The 21,274-nt window shown below is 40.5% G+C and overlaps 1 protein-coding gene across 5 annotated transcripts in view; it reads right to left on the bottom strand.

The window, feature by feature from the left end:
* The window catches only part of LOC126414524 (serine/threonine-protein phosphatase 6 regulatory subunit 3), a 191,317-nt gene that overhangs the window by 37,801 nt on the left and 132,242 nt on the right, over nucleotides 1-21,274 (bottom strand). For all 5 annotated transcript variants that reach the window (XM_050083356.1, XM_050083352.1, XM_050083353.1 and 2 more), the window contains one exon: nucleotides 11,924-12,070. In XM_050083356.1, coding sequence (XP_049939313.1) covers nucleotides 11,924-12,070 — 147 coding nt within the window. The remainder of the gene's footprint in view (nucleotides 1-11,923; nucleotides 12,071-21,274) is intronic.

Genomic DNA, 21,274 nt, shown 5'->3' with positions numbered 1-21,274 from the left:
CTCCACGCTTGCATTCTCCATCATCATACTTCCTAGACATTTAAAGTCATCCAATCTCAATATCCTGTCCCTTGCCTTCCTGTCTCCTCTGATTATCAGCCATCTTGCTTTCCTCCACACCGTGTTTCATTCCATATTCTTTTTGTTTCATTTAAGATGTCTATTTGTTCTTGTACAGCTTTACTGTTGGTTCCTCATGCCACAATGCCAATGACAACTACTTCTCCCTTCCTCTATGAGCTTCTTTTGTCTATTTCACTATTCCATCCATCACCATTATAAAATGTAATGGTGACAACACACTTCCTTGTCTCAACCCTGTAACATCCTAAATGAATCAGTTCTTCCAACTTGGGGCTGGGCACATGCTTTCGACACTGCTTGAAGAATTTCGGTTGTTTAGTTTTCCAATTTCCTTTCTCTCCAGAGTTTCCCATATCTTTCCTCTGGGGACTGACCTTCACCAAGTCAAGAAACGTCATCACCACATCTTTTCCACACTCCCAACGTCACTCCATGAACTGTTAATCTACCACGTTGTACACCATACCACTACTCTTCTGACCGATTGTCCACTCCCCACCCCACCACAAATCATATTTCCGTCAATTATTTTTGCTACTTGTGATACCATTGTGATTCTCGAGTAGTTATAACACACTTTTCTGCCTCCTTTCTTGAACACCCAAATAGTTATTCCCTTTCCCCATTTTTTCAGCATACATTTCTGAGTCCAAGTGAATCTTAGCAACCTCTACATCTTAGCAGGTCCAGCTACCTTTATCATCTACACATTTGCTTCATAAATCCCAGGTGCCCTTCCCCGTTTTCATTCTTCTAAGCACTAGTTCTACTTCTAACATTGTTATATTTTTCTCCTCTTTCACACCCAGACCCCCCTGCCAGACCTCTGTTCCATTCTCAGAGCTGTTTCTCACATATGGTAGTTTGTAAAAGTATTCTTTCCATATTATTTCCTCTGGCTGCATTATTAGTTCCCCATTGTCCCCTTTCCTTCCTCTTACTCCTTGTAATTCCTTACAGCATCCTTTTGCTGAATTCCTCCCAGCTTTTCCTCTTTTCTTCTGTTCTTCTCTCTCTCTCTCTCTCTCTCTCTCTCTCTCTCTCTCTCTCTCTCTGTGTGTGTGTGTGTGTGTGTGTGTGTGTGTGTGTGTGTGTGTGTGTGTGTGTGTGTGATTGGTGTTCAACAGTGAGGTCATCAGTGCCCTTACACTTATGAACACAAACGAATGTGGAGACGAACTAAAAGTGTTGTACACGCTTGCACCCAAAATGACAACACAATAATTCTGTATCACTTGCAATCTCACATCCACTAAAACCAATTAGGAGGGAAGAGAGCTAATCAAGAAATTAAAACACAGAGAAAACAAAACACAGAAGAACTAAAAGCAAATCACAGGAAATGTGACTTGCTGACCACTTACAAAAAAAACTAAGGTGAGCCAGCCACCCTTTGACACATTAAGAACATCTCCTTAAAATCTTGTTAAAAAACACTGGATAATTCACAAAACTTTAAAACCCTAAAAACATTTGTTTGATCATTACATAAAATAGATGGCAGATCTGCCAGCAAATCTGCTGCAGCCTGCTGGTCAGCAAATAAAATGCACTCCAATAAAACGTGGCACACCATGATTGTGCATGCCACAAGCACCACACATCTTAGGTCCTCTCGCCGGAGTAAGAATCCATGTGACATAGGGCTGTGGCCTATGTGAAGATGAGTAAGAAGGACCTCATACCACCAATGTGGCTGGATGGAAGCACTCCACAGTCCAGTTGTGGGCTTGATGATATGGAGCTTGTTATCAGTCACTGCCAGCCACTTGTCTTCCCACCGACACGCGACTTTGTACCTCAACAGCAAGGTGATAGCATGCAGGGGGATAGCACACCAAAATACCAGAGGATCACAATACATCTCCTTGGCTGCTCGATCCGCCCTTTCATTCCCCGCAATTCCAATATGCCCAGGTACACCTCCTTCCCCAGTCATCATAGTTGTAGGAGGGCATTCTGGTTATTCTGGGTTACTGTACCTTCTGGGTACAAAACGTTGGAGAGAGTAAAGGGTGCTCAGATAATCTGAGCAGATGAGAAATCAAACACCTGGAGAACATCTCATCTGCTCCAGTGTTCGCAAGATCGGATGTAATTCTGCACTGAAGATGGTAAATTCTGGAGGTAGTCTGACCTTGAGGACATGATCTGGGAAAATGACAGAGCAACCAACTGAGACCCCCTGCTTAGAACCATTCATAAAAACAACTACACAGTCATGGTACTCACATAAAATATCAAAGAATATTGCCTTGAAAATGGAAGCAAGAGTGCTATCTCTCCTATACCGCACCAAATCTAAAATCATTCTGGGTCTCTCCAGTAACCAGGGCGGCAGACGGTTAAAACCCTGGATTTGGGGTCGCACTGGCTCCACACCGAGTGACTCCAGCACATGCTGTGCGAGGATCCCAAATGCATTGTGGCTCGTGGACGGTGGAAAGAAGGCGTTCCAGAGGTGGGCGAGCAACAGTATGGAGTGCTGGTGAAGTTGGAGCTGCAAGGAACTTACATGCTTGACACACCATGAGGAGCTGGCGACAGATGGTAAATGGTGGTTCCCCCGCCTCAGCACAGATGCTAGGTATGAGACTGGTCCGATAAGCACCCGTGGCCAGCCGAATCCCCTCCTGATGGACAGTTTCAATGATCCGCAAGTAAGAGGGCCTCGCTGACCCATACACTGTGCAACCACAGTCCAGCCGCAAACGCACAGAAGACCAATAAAACTGAAGGAGACGTGCCCTGTCTGCTGCCCAAGACCTGTGGCTAAGGCGCTTGATGATGTTCAGTGCCTTTAGGGTTCTGGCTTTCAGATCTCGCAGGTGTGGTAACCATGACAATTTGGAGTAAAAAATGAGGCCCAGAAACCACACTGTCTCTCTAAAGTGTAGTGTGGTGTCCCTCATATTCAAGGCAGGCAAATTAAAAAGACAACGAGAATGATTAAAATGAACACACACTTATGTGCAGAAAACTGGAAATCCATCTTTGCAGCCCACTCCTCTAACCTCCGAACTGTAAGTTGCAACTGACAGCTCACCGTTGCAACACCAGAGGAGGAACAGAAAACAGCAAAATCGTCTACAAATAAGGACCACTGTACAGGACTCTTTATCGTAGATGTGGTACTGTTGATGGCTATGACAAAGAGGGTAATGCTTAAAACACTGCCCTGAGAACACCATTCTTCTGCTTAAATTGATCAGACAGTGTGTCACCAACTCGGGTCCTAAAAAACCGCTGAGTCATGAATGACCCTATGAAGATGAGGAGGTGGCCACGAAAGCCCCATTGATGCAGTTGTGTGAGAATTCAGAGTCTCCGAGGAGTATCGTATGCCTTACTTATGTCGAAGAATATGCCATTACAGTGATGCCTACAGAGGAAAGCCTGCTGAATAGCCGCCTCTAGGATGGTCAGATTGTCGACAGTGGACCAAAATCTTCAGAATCCACACTGAGAGTGGCTAAGGAGTTGCCTTGTCTCTAACAACCAAACCAGACGATGGTTAACCATTTGCTCCAGGGTCTTTCCTACACAGCTTGTTAAGGTGATACTCTGATAACTACTGGGATGTGTGGAGTCCTCTCCTGGTTTGAGGAGAGGGATCAGAATTGCCTCCCTCCATGAGTTGGAGGAGCTGCATGTCTGGATATTGATTAAAGCATTCGAGGAGGATTTCCTTTGATGCCACTGGCAAATGTCGAAGCATGCAGTACTGGATTTGGTCTTGACAGGGTGCAGTGTCATGGATCTCTTTTCTTCTGCTATCACTTTCTTACATTTCTTTTTACTTTCTTCTTGATTATTCCTGTTCCATTCACGACATACTTTCTTCTTTTCTTTTACAGTTTCCTTTACCTGTTCCTGCTCCTTCACCCTTCCATGCATTGTGTCACATGTTCTTTGCAGAGCTTACAAATGCCTCTTTTATATGGAATAGAGTATAGTACACTGTAAACACACCCTGCTGTCCACTGCAGCTGTTGCAATAGATGAGAAATGTCATCCTGAGGTTTTCCATAGTGAAACGCTGGTACCGCGCGCCGCAGAATTTGAATCCCGCCGCGGAATTTGAATCCCCGCAGACGTCATGGACGTCGAAGACCACTAGAGATCTCTGCACCATCGCGCCGTAAGCTGTGGTGGAGCGCGCGTCCAGGCCCGCATTTAGTGTGTGGGTGCCACAGTGGAACACGTGGTTCCAGCGGCCAATAGCGGCACTCCCGATAGAGTATTTAAGTGCCTGCCTCTCGCTCAGCCAGCGAGTCTAATCATTGTGTGAGTCTCGACACATCGCCTTGACAACAGACATAGTGTTCATTGTTCTTTGTTTTCATTACTAGTGGAAGTCTTGGATTCGTTGGTTGTCTCTGTCACTCCGTAGCTTCTTGCGTGTTGTCGTCGTAAGGTATCTCTCCATCGTCTGTCGTTTCGTGTCCATCCTTTCCATTCGTTTGTTTGTACACGGGCCGCTCTCTGTTTGGTCCCGCCACGCTTTCTTGGCCACCCCACGACCGGAACGGTCACAGCCTCAGCAGGATACAACAGAAACTACTATTACTACTGTCACTGAAGGAGGCTTTGTAGCATGAAAAAGAGCTCTGTAGATCACAAGATGTCACGGGTACATGAAACTCAAAATCTCTCCTTTAGCGAGTTTTTCTTGCATTTCGCACATTGCCTTGGCTGGGTGTTTTGCAATTTCACGAACTGTTTTACAGCTTGCATTTTTAACAAGAACTGCATTAAACTCATCAAAAGCAAATTCTGCAACTCTGTGTGTTTCAAAGATCAAAGCCAGCCATACTCTATTCACCATACTCCACACTGCTGCAATGAATTGTTCTTAACCTACAGTTCCTTTATGATTTATGGTAGCACAATGAAAAGTGACTACATATCTACAGCAAATTATTTTCTATATTACCTGAGTTTTAAGACTCCTGAGATCTGTACAGAAGCTGCATCTTCCAGATCTAAAGTGTCCAAATTCTTTTTTCAGTTCTCTGAAATGTTTAGCATCCTAACCTAAGGCATCTAACTACAAACCCCATCGTGCTAGAATAGGCTGTGGATGTAATGATAATTTTGGAGCCAATTCTGTGAAAACTGAAAGTAGCAATTTCTCTAATGAAAATTTTCTTGACATTGGAACAGGACTGTCAATTTCCAGATATTGTGATCTCACCGTTTCTGGAATGTGGCATAGCCCTTAGGCTAAACAGGTCAAATATATTAGTTTCTGGGTAAAGAACTTAATAGTGCATTTGCTCCTTTTACATTGTATTGAGCAGCATCTGTAAGAAATAACAGCATATTGTCGTATCTTATACCATTTGGCCACAAGAAAGCTACGGAATCATTAAAAAAATTTGCAGTTGTAGAATGGTTTACTTTTTTAAATATTTGAATGTTTAAGAGTTCAGTTTCACTTCCAGATTTCACTTCACTGACAACTGCACTACGTACATAATGGCCTGCAGCAACTGTGGTCTCGTCTATTGAAAGCCAAATGTTTTCACATTTTAACACATCCCGAATATCATGGCACACACATTTTACTGAGGACAGTTTCATCAAGCACTTGCTAGTGAAATTTTTAACTAAGTTTTACCATAAATAAATTCATTTTCCACAGAGCAATGTTTGCACTTATGATTACTGAAAACGTAATTTCTTGACAAATGAGTCACATGAACCTTCCAGATCATCGACCTGTCCCCTAAATGACATACTTGCAAATTTTTGAGGTAAAGCAGATTTTCTGGTTGCATTTTGTTTGTAGTTCACAGTGTTCAGATGTGCACTACTTGGAACTTTTTGTCAGAAACAATACTTCACTCACATAATAAACTAAATCTAAATAATATTTGTCCCTCATCACTAAAATTATAGCTCCCAAACTCTGAAACACATTTACTTAACGAAACAAAGTATTACTACACATTCTTGCTTTTGAAGAACTGTGATTGCAACTGCAAGTAAATGCATGTAACACATACAGCAGATGTGATCTTATATTATACCTCAGATGATTCACCATCACACTACAGGGCACACAAACAGACAAGGAAAAAAAAAGCTCCAGATTTCCCAGTTGAAAAGAAGCTATAGCCCGGGTAAAAGTAGAGTTTTTCATATTAAGTGACAATATACTTCCGCTTAGAGGTGTAAATCTTATTAATCCATTGAATGGTAAAGATTTTATATATTGACACAGAACTTCCTGGCACTTTAGAAAATGAAACCCAGCAAACGACAATGCATTTTGGAATGATGTGTGGCAACATGTACACTGCATATTTAGGAAAGGATAAAAATTCCCCCAAATACAGCAAGGCAGCTTCCAAAGCACTGAAATCGAGATTTCGCCTGTGCAATGCACTTTTATCAGCCAATCATAGTTTGTGTCAAGTAGTTTTGATAGGAAGTGACAGAATACATTCAAAGCATAGGACACACGATGTAGTTGGCCAACAACAAAATATATATATATATATATATATATATATATATATATATATATATATGGTTATAATAGAGGGAAACATTCCACGTAGGAAATATATATCTAAAAACAAAGATGATGTGACTTACCAAATGAAAGTGCTGGCAGGTCGACAGACACACAAACAAACACAAACATACACACAAAATTCTAGCTTTCGCAACCAACGGTTGCCTCGTCAGGAAAGAGGGAAGGAGAGGGAAAGATGAAAGGATTTGGGTTTTAAGAGAGAGGGTAAGGAGTCATTCCAATCCCGGGAGCGGAAAGACTTACCTTAGGGGGAAAAAAGGACGGGTATACACTCGCACACACACACATATCCATCCACACATATACAGACACAAGCAGACATATTTAAATATGTCTGCTTGTGTCTGTATATGTGTGGATGGATATGTGTGTGTGTGCGAGTGTATACCCGTCCTTTTTTCCCCCTAAGGTAAGTCTTTCCGCTCCCGGGATTGGAATGACTCCTTACCCTCTCTCTTAAAACCCAAATCCTTTCATCTTTCCCTCTCCTTCCCTCTTTCCTGACGAGGCAACCGTTGGTTGCGAAAGCTAGAATTTTGTGTGTATGTTTGTGTGTCTGTCGACCTGCCAGCACTTTCATTTGGTAAGTCACATCATCTTTGTTTTTATATATATATATATATATATATATATATATATATATATATATATATATATATATATATATGCTTGTGTCTGTATGTGTGTGTGTGTGTGTGTGTGTGTGTGTGTGTGTGTGTGTGTGTGTGTGGGCGCGCGCGCGAGTGTATACCCGTCCTTTTTTCCCCCCTAAGGTAAGTCTTTCCACTCCCGGGATTGGAATGACTCCTTACCCTCTCCCTTAAAACCCACTTCCTTTCGTCTTTCCCTCTCCTTCCCTCTTTCCTGATGAGGCAACAGTTTATTGCGAAAGCTTGAATTTTGTGTGTATGTATGTGTCTGTCTGTGTTTCTATCGACCTGCCAGCGCTTTCGTATGGTAAGTCACATCATCTTTGTTTTTAAATATATTTTTCCCGCGTGGAAAATATAATAGAGGGAAACATTCCACGTGGGAAAAATTATATATAAAAACAAAGATGAGGTGACTTACCGAACGAAAGCGCTGGCAGGTCGATAGACACAAACAAACACAAACATACACACAAAATTAAAGCTTTCGCAACAAACTGTTGCCTCATCAGGAAAGAGGGAAGGAGAGGGAAAGACGAAAGGATGTGGGTTTTAAGGGAGAGGGTAAGGAGTCATTCCAATCCCAGGAGCGGAAAGACTTACCTTAGGGGGGAAAAAAGGAAAAAAGGACGGGTATACACTTGCACACACACACATTCCATCCACACATATACAGACACAAGCAGACATATATAACATATATATATATATATATATATTTCTGACAAGCACGATTACACATTTCACTGCTGTGCAATTAACATTTCGTGGGTTACCTGGCTGAATACACCTTGACTTTTCCACAGGAAAGACAAGACTTTGTTTTGAGGAGTAATTACACTTTTGCTATTGTTGTTGCTTAATTTGTAATCTATGAAAGAACTAGAATAAATATGGAAACCAGAGTTGAAGCTTTGTCTTCTTTAGCATGTGTTGCCCTTTAAGATATAGTAATCTACCACAAACAAGCCAGTAAAATTTTAAACAATGGCATAAATAGCAGGTCTTCTGCGTCCAAGTGATTTAAGAAATTCATCACGCATCCTCACATACAATATAATTCATCTTGCACAGAAGGAAATTTACTTACAATATTTTCACACGACCTGTTAAAAACATAAATAGTTGTGACGTCATGCTCATCAAAACCAGTCTGTTGTTACAAAGTATTGCAAAGTCTTTGTCCTAAACCCTTTGACTCATTTTGCTGTGGGCAGATGCTTATGAGTGCACTGCGATTTGATGTTGTATGGCATATTTTCTTTACACTGAAAGTTGCATTTTGGTGTTACTCCCCTGTTTATGTCTTACTGCTGCAGTATTATTCTGCAGTAGCTGACTGTAGTAACAATCTTTGTCAGACTATAAGTTCTTACCAGTCAGAAGTACAAAAATTTAACTGAAAATCAAGACAATGAAAAAGTCCCAGAATTCCCAGGGCACATACATCCTGCACTATGAATGAGGGAAACCTCAGCATCTGTTGTAACATGGCTAAACAATTATCTCATATGATGAAATCTTATAACTACAGCCACAAGCCGTCATTTCAAGAAAATAAAGTGAAGTATTACACATGTCAACCAAGTAGAATTTTAAATACTTTACTTTATGATTTTTTGATAAAATGTTAATTGATTATGAATGAGAACTTTGATTTCGGCTAGAAAAAGGGGAATATGCCATTACTTGTAAATTCTAATAAATACACATGCAAAATCAATTTTCCCCAAAATATGAAGTTTAAAACTGCACTTGTGATCTCATAAAGGAGACTGTTAATGCATACTTTTAGAGCATTCAAAAAATAAATGCATTTTGCATGCATATATGCACCCTGGTGAACCTCTCGATTCTCAGGCACAGTCTCCAAAAAGGATTTAGCCTTGTCGACTCAAAACCAGTAGTTGCACTACAACATACACTTTACTTTTTTCCTCGTTTTTAACCAATCATTTGTCAAATTCTTTCTGCCTCTTCTCCACTTGCTCTGGACACTTCCCTGTACAAAGACACATTTTTCTCTGCAACATTTACTTTCACAACTATATCTGCTTGGTCTGCTTTCAGAGCCACTATTTCCTTTTGCAAAATTTTCCCCAGGTTAGCCCCCTATGTCACTGCCAATGACATGATTGATCTTCTCTCATTCACACAAAACAAAATCAACGTGGACACTTAAAAGTAATACTATCATGACTTTTCTTACTGTAACTTAAAACTTTCTGCCTGAGTGGCTATTCATAATTACTACTTCCCCTTATTCGTAACCAGACACACTGCCCTATTAACTGGCACAGTCTCACAAGGATCTACTAACCTCCCATTTGGAAACAGCCAACAAATACAACAAACAACAACAACAGGAGAAACAAATCAAAATGATGAGGAGGTATGAAATGCTACACATGGTCAACACCTTTAAAACTTCTATACAGTGAGCAGCAACCTTTGCTCCTGAAAAGATGCATTGCCCATACTAACAAGGTGAAAACTAACACTAATATTTAAACATTCTCAGAAAGCAGTCCAAATTTACTTCATTGCATTCTGATAGTGCAAATTGCGACTGGAGATGTGGTCCTGGATCCAGCTGCAAATGCCAATCCCATCTCTGAAACTACTTGTAATGGCCAGTATTGGACGGCCACTACAATAGGCGGTAGAACTGACTAGAGAGTATCAGGAACTGATAGTTCAGCACCCTGGGTGGGGTAGCAAGTGGTACTGTGAGCAGCTGCCAGCTTGCAGGATGAAGTGTTATCATGAAAAAAATCATTGATTAAACACGCATTTTATTAGTGAGCACACACCACAAGTAACAACTATCTATGGCAATGCCCTCCAAGGCATTTGCTCAACATGGCAGGTGTTGAACCACGAAATAGGCAGCCTGCAATGATACCAGCAACTCTGGGAACAGGTGCATGTGGCTGTGTGTGCACTGACTGGACTCAGGTTGGCCGCTCAGGACAGAGCATGTCCAAAGGCACAGAATCCCGCTGTGGACACCATAAAGGAAGACAGCTCTCTGCCATCAGTGCCTACCACTGCAGAGGGAGGCATACAGCGCTTGTGTGCCCATACAGGTGAAGGTGATTAAGCAGCTGTCCATCTCTGGCTTTAACAGTAGTTCTTCAGGGAGGCTAGCAGCAACTGTAAGTAGTCCCCGAGGTAGCCCATTAGCTGGAAGGTGCTAAATCCACAACATAGCCAGCATTATGCCTGCAGTTAGTGGTCACATCTTGTGGAGGCAACTTTTAGATCCCTGATGAACAGCACAATGATGTGGACCTCTTCTTAAAGCTTGCAGCTACCAGACCGAATGAATCTATCTACAAATGGGGGATATTTATGTGGGTTTGGTGCATCCCTTTTTTTTTTGTCAAGACATTGATTCCGATCACATTGCAAGAACAGAGCTTATTGCTCGAGCGTGAAGTAATCAGGTCATTGCACCATAATATTTCTGTCTCTCAGCTGTGTTTCACCATCATTTCAATGCAGGTCCCTTGGCTGATCTGGCTATGTAATAATCTCTTGATGATGTGGTGGCCGTTTCTGTCACATCAGCAGATAATCCCTGACCTACCTGTGTTTGGTCGGCTCTGGTTGGACCCACTTACACGGTCTCTTGCATTAGCCGAGGACGTGTTGTCGTTTTAGTCACTTGTGCCAAAAAATGATAGTTGTGCTACAGCTCTAATTGGAGGCAAGAGAGCACAGGACAGAATTCCAGCTACAGCTCGAATCGGAGGTAAGAGAGCACAGGACAGAATTCAGACTGAGAGGATAAACAAGGAGAACAAGCATGAAATATTACTGAAAGTAAATGTATGAAAGTCAGTTCAAATAGGAGTAACAAATCAAGCTCAAAGGACAAAGCAAGAATTTCAAACAATCCTAGAGTGGCCTACACATATGCGTGCGAGTTCAAAATGAAGAAGCATAAACCTTTTTTCCTAATGGACTGCACCCTATATCATTACTACTAAAAGGTACAGTAGTTAATGAAATAATATGTATGATTAAATGGGGAATAAGAGAGAGATCACAAACACCTTACAAAAAACATACCGTAGTAGTGACAAAGGGTAATAAGTACATCACAGAAAATGCTGGACACTGTGATTACAACGCACAGTTGGTACACATGCCAGAGTAGGCACGTCTCTCACATGATCCTGCCCTCAGTATTTCACTGTGCCATTACACTTGAGTCAGAGAGAGAGAAGCACGTAAGTTTAGTGACCAGTTGAATGCGACACAAAAAAGTGCTCACGATAAAACAGCATGTGTTGATTGTTGAGTGCTATGCGAAGCACACTTCATGGAAAATATGTGCAGAACTGTTTGCACAAGAAATGGAAGTATTTTGGTACAATCTCCAGCAAACACTGCAATGCAGAAATCAGTGGCAACATAGCACAAAACAAAACCTGTAGTGAATGAATAAAAACCTTAACTATCCGAAAGGATTTTCTGGACAAGTTTACTTTACTGTGTGTGTGTGTGTGTGTGTGTGTGTGTGTGTGTGTGTGTGTGTGTGTGTGTGTGCGCGCGCGCACGCGCGCGCGTTTTTGTGAGTGCGCATGTGCACTGGGAGGGGGTGGGGGAGGGGGGAGCGCAAAACTTAATTTACCTTGCTTTTGAATCTATGACTGACTGGAAGTTTAATTCTTGTTCTTGATCATCCCAAACTTCATCATCCGTTTTTTCCAATGTTTGTGTTTTTTGGGCACATAATTTGCCGAAAATATCTTCCTGTTGATCAATGTCATCCTTCAACCTGGAACCAAAGTAAAATGAGACATACCAGCTTTCTTCAGTACAATTAATACTACTACTATTTCCTTTCTATGTACCTCATGCATGTAGCAGAATTGAGATCACAAAGTAATACTTTCAAATTAACTGAATTAAAACTAATTTTTAAGTTAACATTTTTTGATCACTGTTAAAAATTTTGTTTCTGACTGAAGGCTCTAGGTCATGTTTAGTACTTCTTCCCTAGCATTCATAATCAAGCAAATATCTTCAAATTCTGTACAACAGCTTCAATAAATTCATGTTTAGCTACACATCCCATCACACACACACACACACACACACACACACACACACACACACAACCTGCCCTCTTCACTCGTCTTGCATTTTGTAACTCCCATCACTTTGTAGTTTCAGTACCCAATTGCAACTTTTTACTTGTTATTTCAGAATTATACATTCAATTTATAAAATTACATTATAAGGTATTTTTACAGTTGACAAGATAGTGTGCTGGTGTTGCATAGGCAACACTGGACTAACAGCTGGGAAATGGGAAAGGCAGAAGCATATCAGTAACATTCACCTTCAAAACACACACATCTGCTGAAAAATCATACATAATGTAGTCGGTATAAATCATTAAAAGTAAATAGACTGCAACGAATTCCTTGCATCAGGCTGTTCTAATGCTGCCCTGTGAGACTATGGGACCCCTCGCCTCACCTGCAGGCAAACACAAGTACTGTAGGCCACCTGCCGAGCAGCTCTATTGTACACATTTTGCACTTGTGGTAAGACAATTGCCACCCATGCCAGCAACTCTCTGCTAGGGCAGTGCAATCATGTAGGCTTCAGCCCAGCTACATGACTGACTATGTATCAACAGTCTGTCAATATCTGTCCACCTGTACCCACAGGCAGCCAGCTGCTTGTAGGTGAGCAGTTGAGCCCAAACAGTATACCTCAGCTGAGCTACATATCCAATCAAAGATTCTACAGTAAATAACAATCCTGCTGTAAATAGCAACCTTGTTGCACCATACAGAGCACTAAAGCATACTAGGTATGCTAAATGCTCTCAGAATGTTTTCCCTCCCTTTCAGTTACCGTATTTACTCGAATCTAAGCCGCACTCGAATCTAAGCCGCACCTGAAAAATGAGATTCGAAATAAAGGAAAAAAAATTTCCCCACTCTAAGCCGCACCTGAAATTTGAGACTCGAAATTCAAGTGGAGAGAAAAGTTTTAGGCCGCATCTCCAGATCAAAACAAAGTTGGTCCATTGTAATATAAGACAAATTAGGTCGAATGAATGACGATACAGCTACAGTAGTTTGGTTCGAGTCGTAAGCTTAGCAGTTAAGTTTTACCAGGTAGCCATTGCTATGCGTCAGGCGCTCCGGCCATATTTATACGGGTACCTTTCCACTTCACTTCACTTCACTTCTTTCACGTGCTTCGTCTGGTTTGAATCGATTGCTTATTTTGCTTTGATCTGATAAGTGCCATTTTCTTTGTTATAGGTGTTTACGTCACTCTAAGCTGAAAATGCATTACTGTACTGTGTCATGCATTGTTTGTCGCATTCTGAAAGTGCGTGTTTACGGTCTGTCGCCGCTCGCGGCATGCCTTGCTTTTGTGCGTGCTACCAATTAAAAAAATAAATAGGAATCGTCTTATTAGCGAAACAATGGTAAGAGACTGCTATTTGTTGTTACTTACACTGCTGCTTTCTTTGATAATGATCAACAAGAAACAAATAATAGACTGCATATGATAGAACATGTTCTGAACGAGAGTTAGGCGAAAATTTTTCTCCATTTAAAATCTTTGCAGACGCCTCTTTAGTACATTAAATTCTGCACAGAAATGAGAGTCATGTTAGATTTAAAAATCTAGTCAGTTGTCGTGCTTCATTTCTGACTGTATCACTATTCGGCATAAGAATAATATGAATATAAACATGGCATGATATGTATATTCTTCCGCGTTTGCTGTTGTCTCACTCTAGTTTCGTAGTTTATTAGGCAGACAGGATTTAAATGAGATAGCAGCAAACACGAAAGAATACATGGCAAAATGTTTATATTCGTATTATTCTTATGGTGAAGAGAATACGCCATGTGATTCACATTTCATCAGATTCCTATTAGCAACAATCTCTTCTCACAGGCAGAAAGAATACAGAACGTAGAGTTGGCCATATTGACAACCATCCCAAACAGTCTTGCCAGTCGGATTTTCGTATTATATTGAAATTCTGCTACATTTGAAGATGAACAATACGGAATTTGTATTTACTTCGTTGGATAATGTATGAAAATGCAGTGGTTGAAACTCGGGGCGGAGAAAAAAGCTCGTCTTCCATCTTTTTTTAAAAATTTATTTACTGACGCAGAGGTTTCGGCACCAGTATTTAACTTTGTGCCTACGAAGCATGCCTGAGTAGCGCTACATATATTCGACGGCAGAAGTTAGTTGTGGCGGCACCTACCAACATTTTTCAGAACTTCCGCTTGCTTTGCGCTCGATTCTAAGCCGTAGGCGGTTTTTTGGATTACAAATACCGGAAAAAAAGTGCAGCTTAGATTCGAGTAAATACAGTACATCTATTCATCGTGTCTAAGAAGCAGTTCATACTAACTTGCAGGAGCTACTTCTGAAAGTTCGCAAAACTTGCAGAATCTGACTTTCTGGGGGTGCTTCCACATCAAATAAGTGCTAAGTGCGCGCGACCTTGAGCAGGACTTAGAAAATTTCTGGTCGCACACCGCCGCGGGTCTCTAGTTTTACATAGACCCGCAGTGCGCTATAATTCACTTCCGTTGCGCAATATGACCTCAAACGCTGCGCGATGGGACTTTTTCATTAGTTATTCTTGGCGATTCGTGTTAGAATCTGTAATTAATGTTGTTATCTTAGAGCCTCAATATGTTAAAAGCCTCAAAGTCCTTCTCAGACACAAAGCCGAAGGCAACAGGTTCTGCAAGCTGTTTGTGGAAGTTTACTTGCCAGTGGACAAAATCTTAAGTTCCTGAGGACTTGTTTTGAAGAAAGTAGTCATTTGTTGATACATTTATCATTAAAGTATTTCTACCAGGCTCTGAGAGTAAGATTTAATGCACAGTACTGCTACACATGTGGGGAGCAAATTAGACCCTGATTTTCAGAGGCACTGCAACCTCTTCACAAATTCCTGTAACGGCAAGGAATTTCATTGGCGATGATGAAAGTGTTCTGAATGCTGTTTAAATCCAGCTAAATGATATCTCTATACCATAACATTATTGGGCAGTGCAACACTGGTAGCAAACAGTAACAGTAATGTGGCCCAACTGGAATCCAAATAACGCTTTTCAATGAGGCACAGTGTGTACCACATACACAATAATTGGAGAGCGATCTGACAATTTTCTCTTTGAATATGTTCTGTGAGTGACCCTGTGAGGATCTGACAGAAAGGATCACATTACACATGTAAGGCTGCAGTTAATGGCACAGACGTGTGCAACAGGAAACACTGACACAGCACACACAGTAAAGATAAAGCACTACTACTCCAACCAATCACAGTGTTCCCTAACAGACTAAGTACACAATATTGGGGCAATTTCTGGACTGAGCTTGTAACTTACAGGATGCAGTGCAACATGCCAGAAGTCTCATTTGACACAAGATTGTTTCAAGGAATGCTGTGCTCATAAACATTACACAGTATAGTCTTTGTATTCAGATGACTTCAATCCAATAAGCTTTAGCTTTAAAGTTTTGTAGCTAGACATTAGTGATGATTTGCTTTGCTCTGTATACGTCATCCAAGTCAAGGCTTAAGAAGAACATCACCATTAACTTGTTGACACTTCCTGCTTGGCTCGTAACTCTTTGTCTAGCTGTATTTTTCTCTTATTTCACTTTCTTATTTTCTGTTTCCTGAAGACATTTTCACCAGAGCTACCTGAAACCTTTTGCAGACCTAAAGAAACCTTCCTCCATTCTACTTTAATTCTCCCAGACAACAGTCTCGAATGGTTCTGCCTATTTTCTCTCTTACAAAAGACAGCACACTGTCTACAAACACTGCAATGTTACCACTGTATCTGAATCATTTATGAAATTTGATTCCCAAGAAGGTGAGCATTATGCAAAAGAGTACATTATTCTTATAATGCAACATTTTTAAGGTGAGTTGTAGAGCAGGAAAGTGATAATAGGAAACTGAAGCTGTGAGGAAAGACCATGAGTAGCATCCAGATAACTCTGCTGGTAACAGCACCACCTGCAAATGGCATGATTCTGGGTTCAAATCCCAGCCTGACATACAGTTTCAATCTCTTAGGAAGTTACATATTTACGAAAAGTTCCTGAAACACAGAATGACAAAGAATTTGACTGGAAGTGCAGTGTTCCATCCAAAAAGACAGGAGAAGGTGAAGTATGACTGGTGGGCCATTTTTGATTATGAGCAAACATTTTAACCTACTTAATCAAGAAGGAAACCGTCTTTTTTTTTTTCAGAACTCCCTACTGGTTAAGTAAGAGAGATGTGAAAGAGATCTGGTGTGAGGCATTGGCACCATTCTCTCTGGCAAGAACACTTGACTTTAACCCCATAATGCCGAGTGGCGTGAATTCATCTCATAGTAATGCAGTATTAATAACTGGAAGGCTAACTGCTTTTGAGTGCCAGCGCCGTTAGCTGCTGGTTCTGCATGAAGCTACCAACACTTCTCACAAGCGCTGCATCCATTTGAGTGTTTCCAATACTTCCAAAGCGCCACAATCTTTTATTTTTATCTTTCATCTAGATATTTATTCGGGCATTAGGGGGTTAATATTGACCAGACATATACAGTAAATAATACAGTTAAATTCAGACAACTCACGAACTTATCATTTAGTCACAAAAACAAAGATACACCCAAATAAGAACTAGTTTCAGAGGCGAAAAAATAATCATAATTTTCTCCATAATAGTTGGTTAACATCACACATATATTACTCAGGTGCGTAAAAAAGCAAATATCAGGCCTTTTACTTGTTTTACAAGTTAAACAACTAAATGTGGACTTCTTAAAGATTTTATCAGTTTTACATCATCCTTTAGTTGCTTCAAAATTCATGGAGATGTATTCCATCTTTGCAACTAAATGAAAGGAAGTTTGCTTTTTTAAACATACATGTTTTGCTTCTTTCGTTTCTAAATCATCATCTGTTGCCAGCAATACATGTTCATTTTATGTATAGAATAAATGCATTATAAAGTTGTTACAAATGTGTCACTGTAAACTGGGACAGCTTCACCAAGCAGGGCAACTTTGCCACTTTTTGAATAAGATAATCTTTGGTGTCCTACCAAGTTCCTGGATCATGAAATTGAGGCTCCAATGCTTTCACTGCACAAGGCAACAATGAATGACAGATTTGGTGTACATTTTACATTTATTCATTGCTTTCTGGTCTTTGTCAGTGCTTTTTCTTTCAGCTTGTGAACACACAGTTTCTGGTAGTCTACAAAAGTGTCTTGCCCTGCCCACTCATTCTAACGTAGGTGAAGTCTATTTCTTTTGTTCACTGCAATATATAATTACATTTCAGGATCACTTTTTAGAAATAAAATTGTGTGGTGTATTTAGTATACTAATGTAACTTGGCAATGTTGCAGCAGGAAGCTCAGTATCAATGGGACAACTTTGTCAGCCTAGAATCTTGCCTTTCCTTACTTCTTTCATATTTTATTTTAATCGAGCATTTCTGGGTCTCTGTATATGTCGTTGAAATGCCAAGACTCAGTACAACCAAACAGGGAGCACACAGGTATCATAATTATGACAACACTATGCTACGGCCAGCTGTCTCTACAGTGATTAATAAGTAAATGAGCAATGGAAAAACAGCAAGAGACTTCAGTATTTCTCAAAGCACAATTGAAAAGTAAAACAAAAAGTCTCCATTTAAAGAAACAAGGGTGCAGACTGCACTGAATAGTGGAAGATCCTCGAACAAGTCCTCGTGTGGAGATTGGGGAATGCCTCTTGACACCCTTGATCTATGGCTCATTGTGAAAAATTTCTTGGGGTCAATGGAGAAGCAGGTTTCACAATTAAAAAATTGATTACCTGGTGATGACTGGTACCATTCTTTTGTGAAATGGTATAAAAAATATTTTCCTGACATAAGTACCAAATTTTTCCCTTGCTAAAGCTAGAGTTGAAACAGATCAGCTTTAAGCATGCTAACTCATTTGAAAGACTCATTAGAAAGAACTATGACAAGACAAATTTGACTGATGACCCTCTACATCTGCAACTACACACATCTGTATGTCTCCATACGAGCCTTAATTTCTCGAATCGTATCTTCGTGGTTCCTATGTAAAATGTACGTTGGTGGCAGTACGATCAATCTGTAGTCAGCTTCAAATGCCGGTTCTCTATCTCAGTAGTGTTCTTCGAAATGGATGTCTTCTTCTCTCCTGGGATTCCCACCTATGCTCCTGAAGCATATCCCTAACACTTGCAAGCTGATCGAACCTACCACAACAAATCTAGCAGCTCACCTCTAAATCTGACCTGGTGAGGATCCCAAACATTCGAGCAGTGCTCAAGCATAGGTCGCACTAGCGTTCTATATGTGGTCTCCTTTATTACAGATGAACCACACTTTCCTAACATTCTCCCAATAAACCAAAGTTGACTATTTGGCTTCCCTAACACAATCCTCACATACTTGTTCCATTTCATATCGCTTCACAACGTTATGCCCAGATATTTAAATGATGTGACTATGTCAAGCAAAACACTACGAATGCTCTATCCAAACATTATGGGTTTGCTTTTCCTACTCATTTGCATTAACTTACATTTTCCTACATTAAGAGTCAGCTACCATTCATTACACCTACTAGAAATTTTGTCTATGTGATCTTATATCAACCTACAGTCACTTATCTATGACATCTTCCTGTACACCACAGCATCATCACTGAAAAACCGCAGATTGCTGCCCACTCTGTCTGCCAGATCTTTTATGTCCGTAGAAAATAGCAACGGTCCTATCACACTTCCTGGGACACTCCTGATACACCCGTTTCCAATGAACATACCGAGTCTTCGAGCCATGTCACATATCTGGGAGCCTATTCCATATGCATGTACCTTTGTAAACAGTCTGCAATGACATACCGTGTTGAATGCTTTTCAGCAATCTAGAAATACGGAATCAGTCTGTTTCCCTTCATCCATAGCTCGCACTATATCATGTGAGAAAAGATCCACCTGGGTTTCACACGAATGATGTTTTTTAAAGCCACACTGATTCGTGGATGTGAGCTTCTTGGTCCCTAGGAAATTTATTATTCTCAAACTCAGAAAACGCTCTAGAATTCTGCAGCAAACCAATGTTAAGGATACTGGTATGTAATTTTGCAGGTGTGTTCTTTTACTTTCCTTACATAGAGGAGTCACCCGCACTTTTGTCCAGCCACTTGGCACTTTGTGCTGGTCGAGAGATTTGCAATAAGTGCCAAACTAAGTAAGGGACCAATGATGTAGAGCACTCTTGTAAAAAAAAAAACATTATTTCATAGGGGATGCAAGAATCCAGAAAGAGTTATAAATTCTTGCAAAGCAAGTGTTTCTTTAATGTTTGCAGCTTTGGGATCAGGAGAGCTGCTTCATCCTTTCATGATTTATTGTCAAAGTTATGGGGCACATGGATTTTAGGAGGAGCAAAAGCTACAAAATCTGGCAATACGGCAAGTGGATGGTTTGTGCTCTGCATTTTGAAAAGTGGTTTTTCCATGCTGTTGTTGAGCTGAGGTGGCTCTTATCTTGGCGGTATGGTATTCCACTGGTATCACTAACTACTTAGGTTGCCAATATCAATTCAATCGTGTGTTATGAGCTAAGATCTTTGGTTGAGGTGTGGGTGTTGGTGGTTTGGCGGAGTCTGAAGAGTCAATCGGTTGAGAGGTGCGTGGCTGGCAAGTTGTGGTTTTAGGGGGACTCCGGCTGTCCAGTGCAGGTCTTGAGAAGCCACAAAAGGTTAACTTCATCGGGGGCAAGACTGGACAGCTCACTTAAACGGTGGAACCAGTAGTTGGCTCTATTTGGTGAATTTAAAGAGGTCAGGAGGTTAAGGCATTTTTAGCAAGCCCGAGGTTCTTCCTCATTATACGTCCATAGCTATTCATTTAAAACTTGCACTTTTATTACTACTTCTCAGTGGGTTAGTTTTTCTTTTATGATGAGAATGCTGAACTTAGAAGATTTGAATTTTGTGTGTACCTTTCTGTAACAGTTTCATTGTAAGTCTCTTTGCATTAAAGCGTGTAATACTAATGTGTAAATTGTTTCCAAGGTCTCGTACTACTTTTTTGGTAATTTTTTTTAGTGATTTCTACTGATATTAATGCAGTTGGCAAAGTTGCCCAGTTTGCCAGGTAGCTCTGCCAAAAGTGTTTTCATTTCTTTATTTAAATATATAAATACACAAGTAAGTTGTCATATCCACATATTATGAAATTAGAGATCAAGATTCGTGTTTTAGAATGATTGTCCCAGTTTATGGTACTATATTAAGTTTTCTCTTGTACGTTTTCTTATCAGGTTAGAAACAACTGTTGCAGCCTAAGTTTCCTGTGATTAAATTATCATTTGTTGTTACTTGCGACCTTTGATGATGATAATCCATGTGTATCGTGCTGGAGAGCCGACAATTTTTCAACCACATTTATTTCAACACTTCATTTTTCCCTTTTCATTGTGTATCAAATGTGTGTATATGCAGTGTGTAGGGTTGCCATCTGTTGTGTGTATTTTGCAGATACTGCATGAAGTGATGCTATGCCGGGGTAACACATGCCCGCATTCAAAAAACACTATACAGGAGTTGGGTTGGGAAGTCATTCCACTCCCACCTCAATCACATGATCTTCAGCCCTTTGATTCTAACCTTTTCCGCTCTCTATCAAATAATCAACAAAGAACTTCATTTCGAATGCACTTTGAACATGGCTCAATGAGTTCTTCACCTCAAAACCATGTGATTTCCACAGTTGCGGAACTGAAACGTTACCCTACATCAGCAGAAGGTTGTAAATAGTGAAGTAGAAGATGTATTATTGACGACTCAATCTATGTTATGTGTATCTGTTGTGTTCATTAAACTTATGGAAATATGTTACAAATTTATGCACTAAGCCAATATAATGAAACGCCAT

This window comes from Schistocerca serialis, chromosome 1 (assembly GCF_023864345.2).
Source record: "Schistocerca serialis cubense isolate TAMUIC-IGC-003099 chromosome 1, iqSchSeri2.2, whole genome shotgun sequence".
In the NCBI taxonomy this organism is placed as follows: Eukaryota; Metazoa; Arthropoda; class Insecta; order Orthoptera; family Acrididae; genus Schistocerca; species Schistocerca serialis.
The sequence above is the reverse complement of the archived record's forward strand: the minus strand, read 5'-3'. Positions and strand labels throughout refer to the sequence as shown.